An 18,718-nucleotide genomic window follows, 5' to 3' on the forward strand; every position below is an offset into this window, starting at 1 on the left:
ATAATTGGCTGCCCCTCCTTGCTCCCTCCTGGATCTTGGTAAATGACAGCAGCTACTCCCAAGGACTGCCCTCCCTGGCCATCTCAGGGAAGAGGAGAGAGTCCTAGGAAGGCGCCACCCATGTGCAAGCGTTTCAGCGGCCCAGGCCTCGTGGAGGTGTAATTGGCCTCCCACCAGCCCTCCCTGCGTGTTCCACATACCTGCTGATTCCTTTGTACAGTATATGGGGAGGAGCTGCCTGGGAAAATTCATAGTGTCTTTGGGCGAGTGGCTGTTTGCAAGCCTACATACAAATTGAGTCCTTGGCTCCCACTCTGTGCCCCCTGGATGGTGAGGGCTAGAAGTGGGTAGCATGAGGAGTGGGACTGGGAGAGTCATTCCAGGCAGAGGATGCCAGCCTGGGATTTCTGCCCAAGAGCCTGGGCTCAGTGAGGAAGCACGCATGGGCTGCTAGGATTCACATTTTCCAAAAGTTAAGGTGGAGAAATCTGGTTGGGAAGAAGGCAACAGGCTTCCTGCTCTGCAAGGATTTCTGGGGAAGTGATGGAGAGCCTACCAAGTGCTAGACAAAATTACAAGCTGTTACATGCACCTTTGAAATCCTTACAGTAACCCTATCAAGTCAGTATTATTGTTGTACCCATTTTATAGATGAGGAAACTGAGGTCAAGAAAGGTAAAGTTCTGACCAGAAGGCATATAGCTGGAAGTAGCAGGATCACTATTCAAACCTAGCTCTGCCTGCTGCCAAGGCCTGGACGCTCACTCCGCCTTTCTGCCTCTAGAAGAGCTAGTAAGCAGAAGCAGATTGAGCCCAGAGGCCATGTAAACAAAACCAGGGGTTCTACCGCCAACAACATCCCTGCGCCAAGCCAGCTATGCACTTCCTGGCTGCAGTCACCAGGCAGGGGGGCCCAGTGCTGTCTCTTTCTGTGGTGTCCATGACCCCAGAGAACAGGCCGGCCACTTGGGAGTGCCTGTGCTCCAGTGAGCCACAGAGGCAATGAGACCAAGGGGAAAAGTCTCTCGGCTCGGTCTCTCCCCGACACAGGGAGCTATGGGCTCCTTCAATGAGTGGTTGCTATGCAGCCTTGTTTATTCAGGGAGAGCTTTGCTGAGAGCTGGAGCACGCCAGCAGCGGGGCTCGTGGCCACCCAGCACCTGCTCAGACAGGAGGCTGCGGCCCAGGACTGCGTGGCTGGTGGGGGCCAGGCTGAACCAGGCCTGGGGCTTGCCTCCCTTGCCCATCCTTGCCTCCCTGGGCCCATAAGCATCAACGTCTCGGTAGAGACCAAGGACCCTGGATTCCCCCAGTGACGGGTTTGGCCTCTGGACAGAGAGGTGAGAGGCGATAGGTCCAACAAGCCGTCTATGGTGGGGAGGTGAATGGGAGGCCGGGTCAGGACCCCTGAAGTCCTTGGAGGGAGGGAGAAGAACCCCAACTGGAGCAGGCACAAAGGCACAATGAAAGAAAAAGCATTCTGCCATGACATGGAGGCTGTGTGACGGTGGGGATGTCCCTGACCCTCTCTGGGCCTTCATGTGGCAGCTCTAGGGGAGGAGGTTGGACTCACTGTTCTCTGAGCACTGGGAGCCAAGGAAGGAGGGGCTGGCCCCTTCCCTGAGTCATGGCCTCTGTCGGCAGTGCTCTCTGCCTCAGGGTGAACCCTTCACAGGGCAGCGGCTCCCTGGGGTGCTGTGGGTGATGGGGCCGGGAGGGGTGGGGGCATGCTGTGGGGATGGCACCTGCGCTTAGGGTGCTAGGGCACCCCGTGAGAGCATAGGCCTTGGAGGGGCTCTGCTCTGGGTTTGAATTCTAACCCCACCTCTTTCTGGCTGTGTGGACTTGAGCTCTTTGCCTGTCTGGGCCTCAGGTCTCTCATCTGTGAAGAGGGGTTTAAAAAAACCTCTCGTGGTGCCGCATGTGAGCATGGAGACAGTCAGGAGGGCAGCTGGCACGTTAGCCCACGTGCGGAATGGAAGTTACTGTTGTTGATGCTGTTGTCAAGGTGGAGACTGGCGTGTTCCTTTCTGGAGCGCATTTCAGTCTCCCGAAACTAAGCTTTTGCCAGTCACTTCTCCAGGACAAGGGCTGATGCTGGCGGGGGACCTCAGAAGGCTGCCGTTTCCTCAGGAGCGCTGGGAGGGGAGGGACTGGGGCCCGTGCTGTCAGAGCATCACTGAGGCAGGCCACAGGGCATTGGTGCCTGGCTCCAGGAAGTGGTGTGAGGGTCCCATAATCGTTTCTATCCCAAACCGGGTAGTCCCTCACCCTTCTCACCAATGCCCTGCAGGAGACGGCCCTGCAGCCTTCTAGCCACAGGCTGGCTGGCTCCCAGGACTGGCTCAGTTTCAGCCCATGGATCCCAAGACTAGAAGATCTGAAGAAAGGGGAAGGTAGTTGGGGGCAGGGGATGGGGAGATGTCCACCTGAGCTCTGGAGAGACCTGCCTCTGAGGGCAGCGCACCCTCCCGTTGACACCACGGCCACCTCAGAGGCACCAGACTCAGCTCACCAGCACAGAGGCTGGAAGTTTATTATTGCAGACAGAAGAATGCACAAAATGCATGCACAGTGTGAGGAATAGTTATAAAGTCAGTGTCCATGTGGCCACCGCCCAGGCCAAGAAACAGGCAAACTGGCCGCCTCCCAGAACCCACCCCTGTGGGCCCTGTCCTTATCACAGCTGCCTCCCTTCCCCTTAGGGTTAATCACGCTATTAATTTTTCCTTGCTTTTCTATCAAGTTTTCCATCTATGTCTGCATTTTTATTTTAATTTAATTTCGCTTCTTTTTTTGAGACAAGGTTTCACTCTGTCCCCCAGGTGGGAGCGCAGTGGCATGGTCTCAGCTCACTGCAACCTCCGCCTCCCAGACTCAAGTGTTCCTCCCACCATCTTGGTGGGATGGTGGTAGCATCTCATTTGCATTTTCTTGATTACCAGGGGGTTGGGCATCTGCCTCCAGCCCTTCTTCCTCCCCACTTTCTTCTCCTGTTTGGTGCCTCCCTTCGTCTGCTCTCTGTGATCTCAGCCCAAGTAGCTGGGTGTACAGGTGCACGCCACCATGCCCGGCTAATCTGTGTGTGTGTGTGTGTGTGTGTGTGTGTGTATATATATATATATATATATTTTTTTTTTTTTTTTTGTAGAGATGGGGTTTTTCCATGTTGCTCAGCCTGGTCTCGAATTCCTGGCTCAGATGATCTGCCTGCATTGGCCTCCCAAAGTGCTGGGATTACAGGTGTGAGCCACCACGCCCGGCCTATGTTTGCATTTCTAAACACTCGATGTAGTTTTGTCTTCCTTTGAACTTTGTAGAAGTAGGGTCATACTCTGTGTAGTCTTTCGGGTCTGGCTCCTTTCACGAAACATTACGCTGTGGCATCATCCATAGTGTTCAGTGGGGCAGTCGTTTGTTTCATTACCCTGTAATATTCTATGTTGTGAGTGCACCATGATTGATTCCTTCATTTTCCTGTTGAACATTTAGATTTTTTTCTAGATTTTGGCCATTATCCATGGAGCTGCTCTGGATACTCTTGAGCTCCTTTCCTGGATCACCTGTGCAAGATTTTCTCAAGGGTGGGTTCCTAGGAGTGGAATTGCTGAACATTAGGTTTGTGCATTTTTAGCTCTATCAGGTAAAGCCAGACCACTTTCCCAGGGGGTTGTGCCCATTTGTACCTCACCTGCCAGCTGTCGTGAGTGCTCCCATTGCTCTGTGCTCTCACTAGCATTTGGCATTGCCACCCATGTCAATTTTCGCCCATCTTTGTGGGATGGTGGTAGCATCTCATTTGCATTTTCTTGATTACCAGGGGGTTGGGCATCTGCCTGCAGCCCTTCTTCCTCCCCACTTTCTTCTCCTGTTGGGTGCCTCCCTTCGTCTGCTCTCTGTGATCTCAGCCCCTCATGGTGCTCAGGCTTTTGAGCCCCATTTTTCTCTCTGCCCTCCTCACCCTCCATCCCTCTCCTCCATTCTTCTTCTTGGAGGACCAATCACTCTTCCACATACTTCTCAGTGTTTGGATTACAGAGCCACTGTCTGGAAGTCTGAGTTTCCCATTTTGTGTTTTAAAACCTCTGGTTCTTGGCCCAACTCACATCCCTTCCTGGGTCTTGGATTTCTCTTCAATAAAACAAAGACAGAAAAAAAATGTCCCTCCACAGAAGCCATTTACATTTCCTAGGCAAAACCTAGTGTATTTCCTGGAGAGGCACATGCAAAACTCTGGCTCCCGTTAAAGAAAGTCGACTTTCTCATGGGCCATTGGGAAGGGACAGGGCCCGGGTCTGAAGTCTTCTGAGCTTCTGGCAGGGAGGCCTTTGCCAAGAGCCCTTTCCTGGGATGTGACAGACATTCAGATGCTAGAGTCATGTCAATACATCTTTGCTGAGATTTTAGACAAGTTGCTTTCTTTCTTCCTAGTCCCTTCTGATCCTCCGAGTACAGGTGTTTGTTCACAGTCTACAGTTTGAAGATTCAAGCACCTGCTACTAGGCAGGAATCCTCAACTGACCAGCCAAACCCTGCAGAAGACATTCCCGGGACAGTGGGCCAAGCCGTTTTTCATTCGAGACTCCAGCACTGTGATCAAGTGCTGGGATAACTCTTACCTCGATGGTGGAAATCTCAGGGCCAGCAGAAGACTTCCAAGCTCCAGCCAATGGCTGTGTGATTTCAGGCAGGATTGATGCAGTGGCATCCAACCCCTCCAAAACCTTAGTCCTTGGGAGCACACTGCATGGGCTCTGACCAGGCACTGCAGTGGCAAGGTGACCATTTTGGGGGGGCCTTGATGGGAAGCTGGAGAAGGAAGCTTTCCTCTCCGTCCTGCTGGAGGCCTTGCCAGCTGGCAGCCAGTGTGATGCCTACAGGGTTATGGGCCCTGGGATAGGCATTGGCTCCTGATGGCCTTATGTATGTGTTATAGACTGAATGCATGTGTCCCCACAAATGCAAATGTTAAAGCCTAACCCCCCACGTGTTGGTATTAGGAGGTGGGGCCTTCAGGAGGTAATTAGATTCAGATGAGGTCGTGGGGGTGGTTCTCCCATGATGGGTTAGTGCCCTTAGAAGAAGAGACCCGAGAACTTGCTGTCTCTGTCTCTGCCGTGTGAGGACACAGGGAAGACAGCTACCTGCAATCCAGGAGGCGAGTCCTCACCGGGAGCGGAATCAGCCAGCACCTTCAACTTGGACTTCGCAGCCTCCAGAACTAAATTTCTGTTTTTTTGTTTTGTTTTGTTTTGGTTTTTGAGTTGGAGTTTTGCTCTTGTCGCCCGGCTGGAATGCAATGGTGTGACCTCAGCTCACTGTGACCTCTGCCTCCCGAGTTCAAGTGATTCCTCTGCCTCAGCCTTCCTAGTAGCTGGGATTACAGGTACTCACCACCACACCCAGCTAATTTTGTATTTTTGGTAGAGACAGGGTTTTGCCATGTTGGTCAGGCTGGTCTCAAACTCCTGACCTCAGGTGATCTGCCTGCCTCGGCCTCCCAAAGTGCTGGGATTACAGGTGTGAGCCATTGTGCCCAGGCAAATTTTTGTTGTTTAAGTAACCTATTCTATGGTATTTTGTTATAGCAGCCTGAGCAGGCTAAGACAGTGAGTCACACAGCCTCTGAGGGCCTCTTAACCCCTCATTTATAAGGAAGGAGACTAGCTGACCTCCAAGGCCCCTTCCAGCTTGAAATTTAGTGACAGGAGAAAGGCATGGGAAATTCTGTTAAATCACCAGCCCAAGTTCTGATTTATCTCTAATTTATATTTGCAATAACACCATACACAAAGGTGGGGGCAGGTTCAGAAGATTTTGAATTTTGTAAATTTATGTATAAGTTACACAGCCTTTGTTACTAGGACCACAGCCCACTCATATGGTTCCCTTTGTGAATTAGAAAAAGATGTTTCTTTCTCAAGACACTTTTCTTCTATTCATCAGAAAAAGACTGAAATGAATGTGCAACTATGTATAGTCATTGTCTAAAACAACATTGCCAGGACTTTGGAGAAGATGTAGTGTGAGGCTCGTGCCTGTAATCCCAGCATTTTGGGAGGCTGAGGTGGGTGGATCACTTGAGGTCAGGAGTTCGAGACCAGCCTGGCCAACATGGCAAAACCCCGTCTTTACTAATAATACACACACAGAAATAACTAGCTGGGCATGGTGGCACATGACTGTAGTCCCAGCTACTTGGGAGGCTGAGGCAGGAGAATTGCTTGAACCTGGGAGGTGGAGGTTGCAGTGAGCTGAGATCATGGCACTGCCCTCCAATCTGGCCGACAAAGTGAAACTGTGTCTCAAATAAAAAAAAAAAAAGAAAAAAGAAAAGGTTGTGGTGTGAGAGATTGAGAAATGTCTCCTTAATTAGGATGCCCTTGTGCAGTGCCCAACCTAGACAATCAAACATGGCGGCCCTGCTTGCAACCTATCTCATTGTTTTTCAAAAACAGCCTAAATAAAGCTTTCTCTCACCCTAGGCTTTCCTATATCTTTTAGACCATTAATGATCACATCAGAATTTCCTAGGGTTGGTGGGGGGCGGTTTCAAATGCTGTGGCCCATCCACCTCCAACCCGAGACACCCACACTGAGCTACCATTACAAATGGATGGCCACATTCCTCAGCCGCGCTGGGCATAAAACGGTTGGGAAGCGCTGCTTTGGGTTTCTGACCACTTCCTCTGCCCTGTCCTGGGAGGTCATTAGATTCAGGTGTGAACTGCCTCCTGAACAGAGTGCTCTGTTAAGAAAGGTTCTTCCCAGCAACGTGGTACTTGACCCTTGATGTAAGTGTCCCGCCCCAGCCTGCCCACTGCTTCCTGCTCACCCTCGACAGCTCAGGAAATGGAAGGACCTCCTGCTGCACAAGGTGGCACCTCCGTGTTGCTGTCCAGCCTCAGCCAGGCCTCTGTAGCTTCTTGGCCCAAAGACTTTCAAAAGGGACATTTCCCCTCTTTCTTCCTGAACATCTGAACACAGCAAAACAGTTCCTAAACAACCAATACTATTAATAGCCACTGTGGATTGGGCCCTTGGGCCCAATCAGCCTATTAAATGTTTCTCATATTTTTTGGAATACTCTCAATAACCTTGGAGATAGATATTATTATTTCCATTTCACAGTTAAATGGAGACTCAGAGAATTTTAACCATGTGCCTGAGGTCATGCAGCTAGGAAGTGATGGACTTTAACCCGGTTGACTCCTGAATGAATGCCCTGAAATACTACCACCTCCATGAGCAGAAACCATCAGCCTTGACTCTTCCACTTAGTAGCTCTGTGGCTTCAACCTAGTTACTTAACCTCTCTGAGCCTTAATCATCTTGTCTATAAAATGAGGATGAAAATATGTACTTTCTTTCTCTATTTCCACAGCTCAATGACATAGTCTTTGCAAGCATGTAGTATATTGCCTGGGCACAAAGCAAAATGGAACTAAGAAATGTTAATTCCTTCACTTAGTTTCTTCTCAACAAGACTGTCTAGAAGATGTGCTTTAGTTTTGAACTCATTCATTCAGTCACACTACAGTTAACTGTGTTATTGCCACGAGCCTGGCACTGTTTGTCCCTTTGTCTGCATTCTGTGGAATTGCTGGCTGGCTGCACCTCATATTGTCTGAGAACGGAGCGGCTGCAGGAGTACTAAGCCCACCTGATCTCATGATGGTAGAGGAGATGCCATCTGCAGCAGTGGTGGTAGCTCCAGAGCTGGTAAAGGGGTCCAGTTGTGGTGGGGGTGCTTCTCATCTGTGAATAGCCTTCCTGCTGGCCCCCACATGCCAGTCACAGCTGGAGTCAGGGGCCTGAGTGGCGGAGGGCCTTGGATACCCCCACGGCGGTCTGGTGGGTGTGGATATCAGTCTCCCAGTTGGGGGTGAAGTGGCTCTTGGGACTGCCAGCTCTAGGAGTGGCCGCGTTGAGGGTCAGTGTGGTAACCAGCCCTGCCCCAAGCTAATAAAGATGGACACGCAGGTGGAGCCATCCAGGCCTCCTCGCAGCTTGTCTGCAGCTCCAGAGAGGGAGGTCTGGGCTCCACTGTTGGCTTGGAAGTCCCGATAATCAAATGGCGATTGAAATCACGAGGGTAGGTGCTGCCTGTAAGAAGCCCTCCTAATAAAGAGGGAGGCACCTGGGAGAGGAAAGGCAAGGAATGGTTTGGTTCTTCTAAAGTCAGAATATGCCCCCGTGACTATTCAGAACTTCACACTCCCGAGTCCAGCTCTCACATGCAGCAGACTCACCTCCCTCTTCACCGCCAATATCAAGGCAGTTCTACGTGCCCTTTCTCTCTTCCTGACCTCTCCCTCTGTAGGACCCTTGGCTCTTCCTCCAGGGTCTGAGGACTGGCACTCCCATCTGGCCCAGCCTGTGCCCTTCTCCCTCGGCTGTTAACACTGGGCTCCCGCTCCATCAGCTCCTCTCCCTCCCCTGGGACTTCAGCCTTTTCCTTCTGGCCCTTTCTCCTCCTCCTGTGAACTTGCTCTAGAATCTCCCTGAAAAATACAGATGACAAACAAACAAGCAAACAACACAACTTCATCCACCCTTCATTCCCCTCCAGCTACTCTCCAATCTCCTGCCTTTCTCATCCAAGTTCCCCAGCATTGTTTGGACTCACTGTCTCTATTTAACCTTCCACTCATACCTCAGACCTCAGCGATTTTCTGCAACCCCCATGACTCCACAGGCACAGATATTGCTCACACTAAGTTCCCGATGATTCCATGATGGTCACATCCAGTTGGCTGAGCTGACACCTCTAACCACTCCCTGCTCATCTGGTGCCAACTGCCCTGGCCTCCCTGGCTGTCCTTGCTCAGACTCCCCTGGGGCCTCCCCTTCTCTACCCATCTCTGTTCAATGCTGCTGTTTCCTGAGACGTTCCTTAGCTCTGGGCACTCTCTTGAGGCCAGGTTTTGTTTTTGTTTTTGTTTTTGTTTGAGACGGAGTCTTGCTCTGTTGTCCAGGCTGGAGTGCAGTGGTGCGATCTCAGCTCACTGCAACCTCTACCTCGCAGGTTCAAGTGATTCTCCTGCCTCAGCCTCCTGAGTAGGTAGGATTATAGACGTGTGCTACCACAAAGCTAATTTTTGTATTTTTTGGTACAGACGGGATTTTTGCCATGTTGGCCAGGCTGGTCTCTAACTCCTGACCTCAAGTGATCCGCCCACCTCGGCCTCTCAAAGTGCTGGGATTACAGGCGTGAGCTGCTGTACTGGGCCCGCTTTTCATATTTTATTGAATGCAATATCGAAGTGAGATAAGCATTATCTCCTTTTTTTCTTTTTCTTTTGGAGACAGGGTCTCTGTCGCCCAGACTGGAGTGCAGTGGCACAATCTCGGCTCACTGCAGCCTTGACCTCCTGCGCTCACGTGATCCTCCTGCCTCAGCACCCCCAAGGTAACTGAGACTACAGGGACAAGCCACCATGCCCGGCTAATTTTTGCATTTTTGTAGAGATGAGGTTTTACTGTGTTGCCCAGGCTGGTCTCGAACTCAAGCGATCCGCCAGCCTTGGCCTCCCAAAGTGCTGGGATTACAGCATTATTTCCGCTTTGCAGTTAAAAGAGCTGGGCTCAGAGAAGTTTAACAATGTGCCTTCAGTCACACAGCTTGCAGGTGCTGGATTTTAGTCTTATTCCCCTTCATATCTTAGTACCTATGGCATGTTTGAATGAGTGAGTGAATCTCAGATTTTCAGTGACAGGCCGAACTCTGGAGGTCAGAGTCTCATAAGTTGTTCATCTGACAACATCCAGGGTCCTCCCTGCAGGTCTACGGCCTGGGCTGCCTCCCAGGAGGGGAGCAGAGGTGGGTGGAGGGGTGAGATGTATGTGTATGGTGATTGGAGGTGTGGGTAGCTGTTTCTTATCCTCAGGGAGATAGCACGAGATATAGGAAGGCATGTTCCGTCCAGTCTAAACCCTGCGTATAATCAGTGTCAAATCCTGGTTAAGTTGTTTATTTTCTGTGCCTGGTTCAGAGGCTGGGCTAACATCTCTACATCTCAGTGCTGTAATTCTGTCAGAGGCTCCCCTTCCTTGGGAAGTTCTTCCAAGGCCCCACTCGAGGGTTCTGCATGAAACTGCAGGTCAGATAATGCCATTCCTCTCCTTGAACAGTCTTCAGAGTTCCCCTGGGCTGCAGGGCAAGCCCTGACCCTCTCACAGAGCATTCTGGGTCTCCCCCGATGGCCCTCATCCCGCTCCCAGGCCTGGGTCCTCTTGCCAGACCCCAGACTCACAGGCACATCTGCTCCGTGCTTTCCTCAGGCCGCCTCCTCAGCCTGGAACGCCATTCCTCCTTCCTACCCGTTTAGACCCCATTTCCTACCCGTTTTGATCCCACTTCCAGGCCCAGCACGGATGCTGCTTTTCCGTGGAGCATCTCCGGTGCCCTAGTCAGACAGCGTGGAGGGTGTCCCTGAGGGCTCATCGCTGCAGCAGGGTTACTTTGTCCTGTCGGGCGTGACAGTGAACGTTCACCTTCTCTGCTTGGCATTACAGACAGCATTCGCTTAGAAGTGTGGGCTCATGGGTGAGAGCTGGTGGGGCTCAAAGGCAACATCTCATTTGAGCATCTTATTCTATAGACATATCTATCCCCTCTGCATGAGAGGCATCTCTGTCACCTGGTCTGTCTGATAGGAATGGAGGGCTGGCCTGTCATAACTTTAAAGACAGTGTGGGTGTGTGGACATGCGAGTGTGTGTGTGTGTGTGTGTGTGTGTGTGTGAAGTGGGGGGGCGGGGGGGTTGCTCTTCCCCAGGGAAGGAGAAGGAAGATTCACACCTGACATTATTGAACAATTACTATATGCCAGCAATAGGACTATTATTTCTAACATTACTTCATTTATTCCTAACAAAACCCCTTGTTAGGACATTTTTTTCAGATGAAGAAACTGAAGCTCAGAGGGATTAAATCAGCTTCCCAAGTTTATACAAGAGGGCCCAGGGCAGGATTCCAGCCCCCCGTGTCTGAGCCCACAGCCAGCGTTCTGGGAGTTCTGAGTGGGGCACTCGGGGGCAGACTGGCTCGTGGGGTGTGAGACGGGAGGGGGCCTAGATCTGAGGCCTCTCTTCTGAGAGTATGTCAGTGGGGGCCATGTTTTTGGTTCCAGAATGAGGGTTTGTAAACTCTGCCCCTCTTCCCCTCAGCCTGGCTCATCCCCCCTTCCTTTCTCTGTCACCTTGGCGTGAGCTTTGTCTGAGGAGATGAGAACTGTGGCTGGAGACGTCTCAGAGGTCTCTGAAAGTCAGAGCAGGTGGTGTCATGACAGCAAGAGAGGCTGTGGGAGCGGCAGCCCCAGGGCTGTGGTGGGTGGGCTGGGTCTGCCCCGCCCCGCCCCGTGGGAGCAGGTGGACGTGGAACTGTGGGCTCCCTGTGGGCTGTGCGAGGCCTGGGCGGTTGGGGTTTTGTTCTTGGGGTGAACTTCTTTACTGGGCCAGCCCTAGCTAGCTTTTGTTCCCTTTCTACTTGACACTTGAGTCCCCTCTGTCACCTTTCTTCATTCCTGTGGCACCAGTCACTATGGAACCTCTGCAGCCATAGCGTTAACGGGGGGAGGGGACAACGGCCACTTACTTTGGGTGACCCCATTCCCTGGGCTGGGAAACAGAGGCTGAGAGGGGAGGAGCCAGCCAGGCGGAGTAATTCAGAGCATCAGGAAGTGAGGACAAGATCCTGGTCACCAGAATCCACTGGCTCATTTAGCCCTTTGGGTCAGGGGCTGGCTGTTCTCACAGGGGAGAGTAGCGCCTTAGTGTCTAGAGCAGTGCCGGGTGCGATGGGGCCTCGGTGAACTGTGCCTTGGGGGTCAGGTGCTCAGTGGAGTCTGTGCTCTGTCCACACTTGTGCTGGACTTCCTGATTCTTTTATAGTTTGGATATGGATCATTCAGTTCCCACAGGCCCCTGGGCCAGAGTGATTTCCTGGGGTGGTGCCTCTCACTGCGCCCACATTAGTCGGGCCTGTTTGTCCATAGCAGCTCTGGCCTCCTCTAGGGCGGGCACCTCGGAGTGCCCTAGACCCTGGGGCCTGAAGGGTCGAAGGTATAGACCCTGAGAGGGTCTCAAAGGGGCTCTGCTAGAGGGGATGCTTTGGCAAAAAAGCCATGGAATGGCTCCAGGTTTCCTTTCCGTACTGCTGGTGTCCTGGGGCCAGGGGGAACCTGGGCTGACTTGGCCTGTTGACTTCTGACCACTGAGGAGGCTACGGTGGGAGAACCGTCTTGTTCAGAAGGCCCATTGCAGTAGGGGTGGCTGTTGAAACTTAAGCATCCTGTACCCTCAGGCAGCTCGAGTCTTCTCTTTAGCCTCCTAGAGGGTAATCACTTTGGAGAAACTGAGGCAGCAATGACCACTCTGACAGCCTAGGGTAAGAAATAGGGCCGAGGTCTTATTATAAAGTGAATCTGAACTACAGGCCAGTGATTTTTCGATCCTGTTTGAACATTAAAATCAGAAGGTAAGGCCGGGTGTGGTGGCTCATGCCTGTGATCCCAGCACTTTGGGGGTCCGAGGCAGGCAGATCACTTGAGGTCAGGAGTTTGAGACCAGCCTGGCCAACATGGTGAAACCCCATCTCTGCCAAAAATACAAAAATTAGCTGGCCATGCTGATGCATGCCTGCCTGTAATCCCAGCTACTTGGGAGGCTGAGGCAGGAGAATGGCTTGAACCTGGGAGGTGGAGGTTACAGTGAGCCAAGATCATGCCACTGCACTCCAGCCTGGGCAACAGAGGGAGATTCTGTCTCAAAAAAAAAAAAAAAAAAAAAAAAAAAATCAGAAGTTTAAAAAAAATCCCTGTGGCCTGCTTCCTAGACCTAATTCAGCAGGGGCTGGCGGTGGGGCCTAGAAATCTATAATTTTAATTAGTTTCCAGGCTATTCTAATCTGCAGTTAAGGAGAACAAGGACTGTAGCTAAATATTGCTTTTCTGCATGTAATTTTTATAGAAAGTGTATCCTCTGGTTAGAGATATGGGGAACAGGTGGGGCCTGCGGCTCTCACAGCCCCCAAATTCCAGGACCCCAGCTTGTTTGCTGTAATTCAGCCATGGAAGGTCTGTGCCAGCCTGCCACATTCCTGCTGGGCTTTGTCTGGAAACCAGCTGCCTGGTCAATCTTTTGAGCCTCTTGCTTAGCTCAGGGCGTGAAGTCTGGGGTGTCGGTATCTGTGGAATAGAATCTTCCCTCGCCTTGCCTGGGAGAGGTGCCGTGTCTCACAGGGGTTCAGGACTGCTTTTCCCCACCGTGTGGCCACATCCTTATCCCAGTAGATACTAAACAGAGAGTTCCCCTCTCCCTGGTTGTGAGGAAAATTCTCAGACAGGGAACTCATGTCTTGAGGTTCTAAGAAGTGAGACCAGGCTGGGGCCAAGCTGGGCTGGGTGCTGGGCTGGGTGCTGCGCTGGGCCTGGCGCTGGGCTGGACACCTGTGTTTGGGTCGAGGGTTACTAGGAGCTACTCTGCCTTCTGGGGCCTGGGTGGGGCAGCGGCTGGCTGGCTTCCAAATGGAAGGCAGGTTTCTCAGTTCCTGAGTTGGGATTTCTTGCTCAGAAAAGGGAGTTGGCACAGGCTCCTGCCCTGTCCACAGACGCTTTGTGGATGAGAGCTCCTCTCTGGAGTAGAAATTGGGAGCTGTGGGCTTCACCCCTGGTGTTACCACAGGTCAGCTCTGAGGGCACCTCCATTACCTGTCAGGGGAAAACGGTCACCATTATCTCAGCAAAGGATTCATAGAATTGTGTGAAGCTGCAGAGGATGCAGTGAGACCCTGTCACATGGAGAGACAATGAAGTTAGGTCAAGGGCAAGAGCTGACAGCTGACCCCAGAGGCTGAAGGGAGGGCAGGAGGGATCAAGGTGTGGACAATGCAGTGGCTGAGGGGGTCACAGGTGTGGCTTGTTCAGTCAGGTGAGAATGAGCACCAAGGACGTCAGGGAGGTCGTAACCACACATCCCGAGAGAGACTGGAGAGCCAGTTGTCCAAGAGGCCCCGCCAACACCTGTGGGATGAGTGGTCACAGAAGCCAACATTGCCATGGGCTTTCAGGGCAGCTGGTGGACTGAGGGGCGTCGGAAGCAAACAGAAACTGCCGGAGAAACAAAGTATCAGACGCTACCTTGAAAAAAAATCATCTTTCCCCACGACCCTAAAGGTGCGTCCATGTCTCAGTGACAAGGGATGGCAGGTTGATGCATTTTGTTGACACTCTTCATAACGAACTCTTCCCAAAACCACGCGGCCTCGCACTTGGGAACTGAAACATTTGTGAGTCCAATGTCAGAAAAATGGCATCCTTCATTTAGTGGCCGATTTCTTCATGACAATAATGCTTTAGCTCCTGACCAGCTTTCTGTGAAGTAGTTTAGAAGTGTTAATTTGCTTTTACTGACTTCTCCTTTCTCTTCTTATCCTTAGGTCCCAGATGTTAAAGGTCGGAACCCTCCAGACTGCCAAGGACTGTACTCACCACCCAGAAATAGCTGCTGCCTCTGGGCAACCTTGTAGGCACCTTCTCCACCCAGGACATGGGCACCCGTGATGATTTCCCCAAAGGTAAGGGGCACCACAGGAGGCCTGCGGCTGGTGTTTTCCGGGCTAGGAGACCTGCCTTGGACACTCCCAGAGGCCAGAACAAGGGAGACGTGGGGATGAAGGCTGCTGGGAGATGCAGCCAGGTGGCCGTGCCTTTCTAGCCCTGGCCAGCAACCCACGTGCTGCTGCCCAGCTGGCTCTCTGGGTGGCTCCCTGGCCTAGGAGTGCTTGGAGTGTTCTAGAGCCTTGGCCTGAGCTTTGCCTCCACTCTCTGCAGCAGGGTGGCTGGTTCCTTGAGGGGCTAATTCTGTTCTGTGGTCAAGGGTATGTGGATGGGCAGGGGATGTGTGCCGGGGCCTCAGGGAGAGTGAATGGCTGTATTTCCTTTGCCAACTGGGTGGAGTAGTGGGAGCAGTGTGTGGCCAGTTAGCATCAGGAGATGGGCCTCGAGGCCTGGCTCTGCTTTTGGGAGCCGGCTGGGTGAGCCTCAGTTTCCCCTGGAAAGTGAGGGGATTGGTCCTGCCCCAGATGAAATGGGTGCTAGCAAGGTGCAGAGCTGCTTCATCCTGCAGGGGCTGGAGCAGGGGCCAGATGGCCATTTGGAAGGAAGGCAGAGCAGCAGGATGGCCAGAGCTGCGGTTCAGGAGACAGCGCATGATGCACATGGCAGAGCTCCCGGGGGCTTCGACGTAGGAATCAGAAAACACCTGCTTGCTTTAGTGCTAAATCAGATCCCACCCGAACGTAGATTCCAGTGGGGAAGTGGGAGGTGCTGAGATCTTAGAAAGAAAAATCTACAAATCTAGAAATAGGATAAAGATGTTGTATGAACCTTTAGTGCTGTCAACTCCTTTGCTTTACTGATGTGGGAACAGAGACTTGGAGAAGTTAGCGTATTTCCTCAAGGTCACACAGGTGGCAAAAAGTGGGAACCCAGGCTCCTGAGTCCCAGACTAGGAGTCTTTCAGCCTGGGGGTGGATGAGCTGGGTTTCCACCTGCATGGTGGCTTCTCCAGGCGGTGCGTTAGGGCCCCATGGATGGTCCTGAGGTGTGCTTGGGAAGGACTGAGCCGGGAAGGTGTGGGACCCACGTTTGTGAATTGCCTGCTTAGCAGCAGGTACAGTACTACAGAGATGAGTAAGACACAGTGCCTGTTCCTAGGGAAGCTGCAGGGCAGGAGCAGAGAGAGCTGTGGGGAAGAGAGAGTAATGGGGGTGTGCCTGGGGCTGTGGGAACACAAGAGAGGGGGTTTCTCTTTCTCTTTTAAAAATACTGACACATAATAGTTGTACAGATTTTCTGGGTGTACATGTGGTATTTGGATACAGGCATTCAAGGCGCAATGATCAAATTAGGGTAACTGGGATTTCCATCACCTCAACCATTGGCCATTTCTTGATGTTGGGAACATTCCAGTTCTAGCTGTTTTGAATTATACAATACATTATTACGAGCTATAGTCACCCTACTGTACTATCAAACAATAGCTCTTATTCCTTCTAACTGTATTTTTGTACCCATTAACCAACTTCTTTTCATTCCACCCCCTTCTCTTCCCAGCCTCTGGTAACCACCATTCTCTTCTCTGCCTCTGTGAGATTGACTTTTTTAGCTCCCATATATGAATGAAAACAAGTAGAGTTTGTCTCTCTGTGCCTGGCTTGCTTCACTTAAGATAATGACCGCCAGGCTGGGCATGGTGGCTCACATCTGTAATCCTAGCACTTTGGGAGGCAGCGGTGGGCAGATTGCATGAGATCAGGAGTTTAAGACCAGCCTGGTCAACATGGTGAAACCCTGTCTCTACGAAAATACAAAAAATTAGCCGGGTATGGTGGCAGGCGCCTGTAATCCCAGCTACTCGGGGAAGCTGAGGCAGGAGAATCACTTGAACCCAGAAGGCGGAAGTTGCAGCGAGCCAAGATCGCACCACTGAGACTCCATTAAAAAAAAAAAAAGATAATGACCTCCAGTTCCATCCATGTTGCTGCAAGTGACAAGATTTTATTCTTTTTTATGGCCTGATAGTATCCCATTGTGTATATGTGCCACATTTTCTTTATCCATTCATCTGTTGATGGACACTTAGGTTGATTCCATATCTTGGCTATTGTGAATAATGCTGCAATAAACATGAGAGTGCAGATAGCTCTTCAATGTACTGATTTACTTTCTGTTGGATATTTACCCAGCAGTGACCTCAAAAGCACAGGCAACAAAAACAAAATAGACAAATGGGATTCCATCAAGCTAAAAAGCTTCTGTACCTCCAAGGAAACAGTCAATATAGTGAAGAATGGGAGAAAATATTTGCAAACTATCCATCCAACAAAGGATTAATAACCAGAATATATAAGGAACTCAAACAACTCAGTAACAAAAAACAGAATCTTCTTTAAAAACTGGCAAAAAATGGAAGGCTTCTTAAAGGAGCGCATGCCTTAGCTGAGCTTCCCCTCCTCTTTCCTGACTCCTGCCCTGTATGGTCTCAGCTCAGTGGTCCTGCCCTCTGGGAAGCTTTTTCTGTCCCCATCTCTGGCTGGGCTCCCAGGCCCCACACTGTCGTTGCTTGTTAATCATTGTCTTCCCCGCCAGACCTCAAATCTCACCGAGGACTGAGTCAGCCTTGCCTGCTACTGTCTCCCTGAACAGGGAGTGTTCACAAATGCCTGTGTCGGGGATAGAGGGTGCCTTTTGCTGAGCCGAGGGAGGTTAGGAGAGAAGAGGAAGATCAGTGTAGGACATGCTGATGAGGTGCCTGGGGACTTCCAAAAGGGAGTTGGCAAAGTCATCTGACGCTCTGCTCTGCAACGGGTGGGATTGGTCAGGGTGGAAGCCATAGGGTAGGGGATTATCTGCAGGGCGTGGCAGTGAGGAAGTGGCCTGGAGGGAGCAGCTGGTGGACAGAGGTTGGATATGGGCACTCCAGGGGTCAGTGATGTTGGGTGATGGAAGAGTGGTGCCCATGAAGGAGATGAAAAGATGGAGTGGGGTTTGGAGCAAAGCCAGGGTACGAGGAAGGAGGAGGCAGCCAGGCTGAGAGGCTGGGGTAAGTGGGGTTGGAGGGATTTGGTGGAAATCACAGGCATCCTGCCCGACCCTGCCAGGCTCTGGTGTTGTGGGTGGGGCCACCACATGCCTTGGGTTTTTGGGCGGGGACACTGGGGGGTGGAGTGCTCAGGGTTACGGCCAGGTGTTCTTGGTTTGCTCCCAGTCTTGGCCTTGGAGGACTCTCAGGTGCTGCTCTCCTGTGCTTCTGTCTCCAGCCAAGGTCCTGGCCCCCGTGGCTGAGTACTGCGGGAGCATCCCTCAGACCAGTGCGGGGCCCGGGGTGCTCCCGCCTGGAAGCATCAATTCCAGTCTGCCTCATGGAGAAGGTGAGATGGGAAGACCCCGCCTGGTCAGGGCCCCTGGCCTCATCCTGGAGCGGGGAGTGTGGTAGATGCTGGCTGTGTTCTCAAGCTACCAGCAGGTGTCATTTTCCTGTGGCTCCTGCTGAAAATGCCCTTTGATTCTTTCAAAGGCAGGTTCTTTTCAACCCGGTGCCTCAGAGGTTGGAGGTGTGCAGAGGGGGACCGGCAGGAATAGGGAGCAGGGCTCTGCATGCGCCTGGACCTGGGAGTGTACTCAGCACCCAGGGTGGCAATGGGGAGGAGGCACCTCTCAAGATGTCCACTCAGCGTCTCTGCCACTTGTCCAGCATCTGGGGGCTGGGTCTCTGACGGGGCTGGGGTGTGGCCGAGCTTTCCAGAGCCCGCCTGTCTGAATGCTTTCCCTGCCCCTTTCTGCACCAGGGCTCCCCCAGGGCCCAGGTGAAAGCACCACTTCCTGCAGGTCTTCTAGAGCCTCTTTCCTCCTCTAAATGTGCTGAGCGTTTTGTTTCTCTCCCATCTGGTGTGTCTGCCGGGGGTGGGGGTGATTTGCTCTGAGACTCCTGAGCTCCTGCTTGCAGCCTGTGCTCAGCATAGGTCAGTGCTCAGGGATCTGATGACTTTGTTGGACCCTGGAGATTGGTGGATGGTGGTCCCTGGAGATTGGTGGATGGTGGTCCCTGGAGATTGGTGGATGGTGGATCCTGGAGATTGGTGGGTGGTGGGCCCTGGAGATGGGTGGATGGTGGTCCCTGGAGATTGGTGGATGGTGGATCCTGGAGATTGGTGG

General features: G+C 52.1%; 1 protein-coding gene across 3 annotated transcripts in view; it reads left to right on the top strand.

Annotated features, from left to right (window-relative positions):
* Positions 1-1,092: 1,092 nt before the first annotated feature.
* TOGARAM2 (TOG array regulator of axonemal microtubules 2) overlaps positions 1,093-18,718 on the top strand; it is a 71,545-nt gene continuing 53,919 nt past the window's right edge. For 2 of the 3 annotated variants that reach the window (XM_031934192.1, XM_031934193.1), the window contains exons 1-2: positions 14,550-14,577; positions 17,824-17,934. In XM_031934192.1, coding sequence (XP_031790052.1) covers positions 14,550-14,577; positions 17,824-17,934 — 139 coding nt within the window. Of the gene's footprint in view, positions 1,341-14,439; positions 14,578-17,823; positions 17,935-18,718 lie in introns of those variants that run through there. The other variant, XM_023217324.2, reaches the window with a different exon arrangement.

This window comes from Piliocolobus tephrosceles, chromosome 15, assembly GCF_002776525.5.
Source record: "Piliocolobus tephrosceles isolate RC106 chromosome 15, ASM277652v3, whole genome shotgun sequence".
In the NCBI taxonomy this organism is placed as follows: Eukaryota; Metazoa; Chordata; class Mammalia; order Primates; family Cercopithecidae; genus Piliocolobus; species Piliocolobus tephrosceles.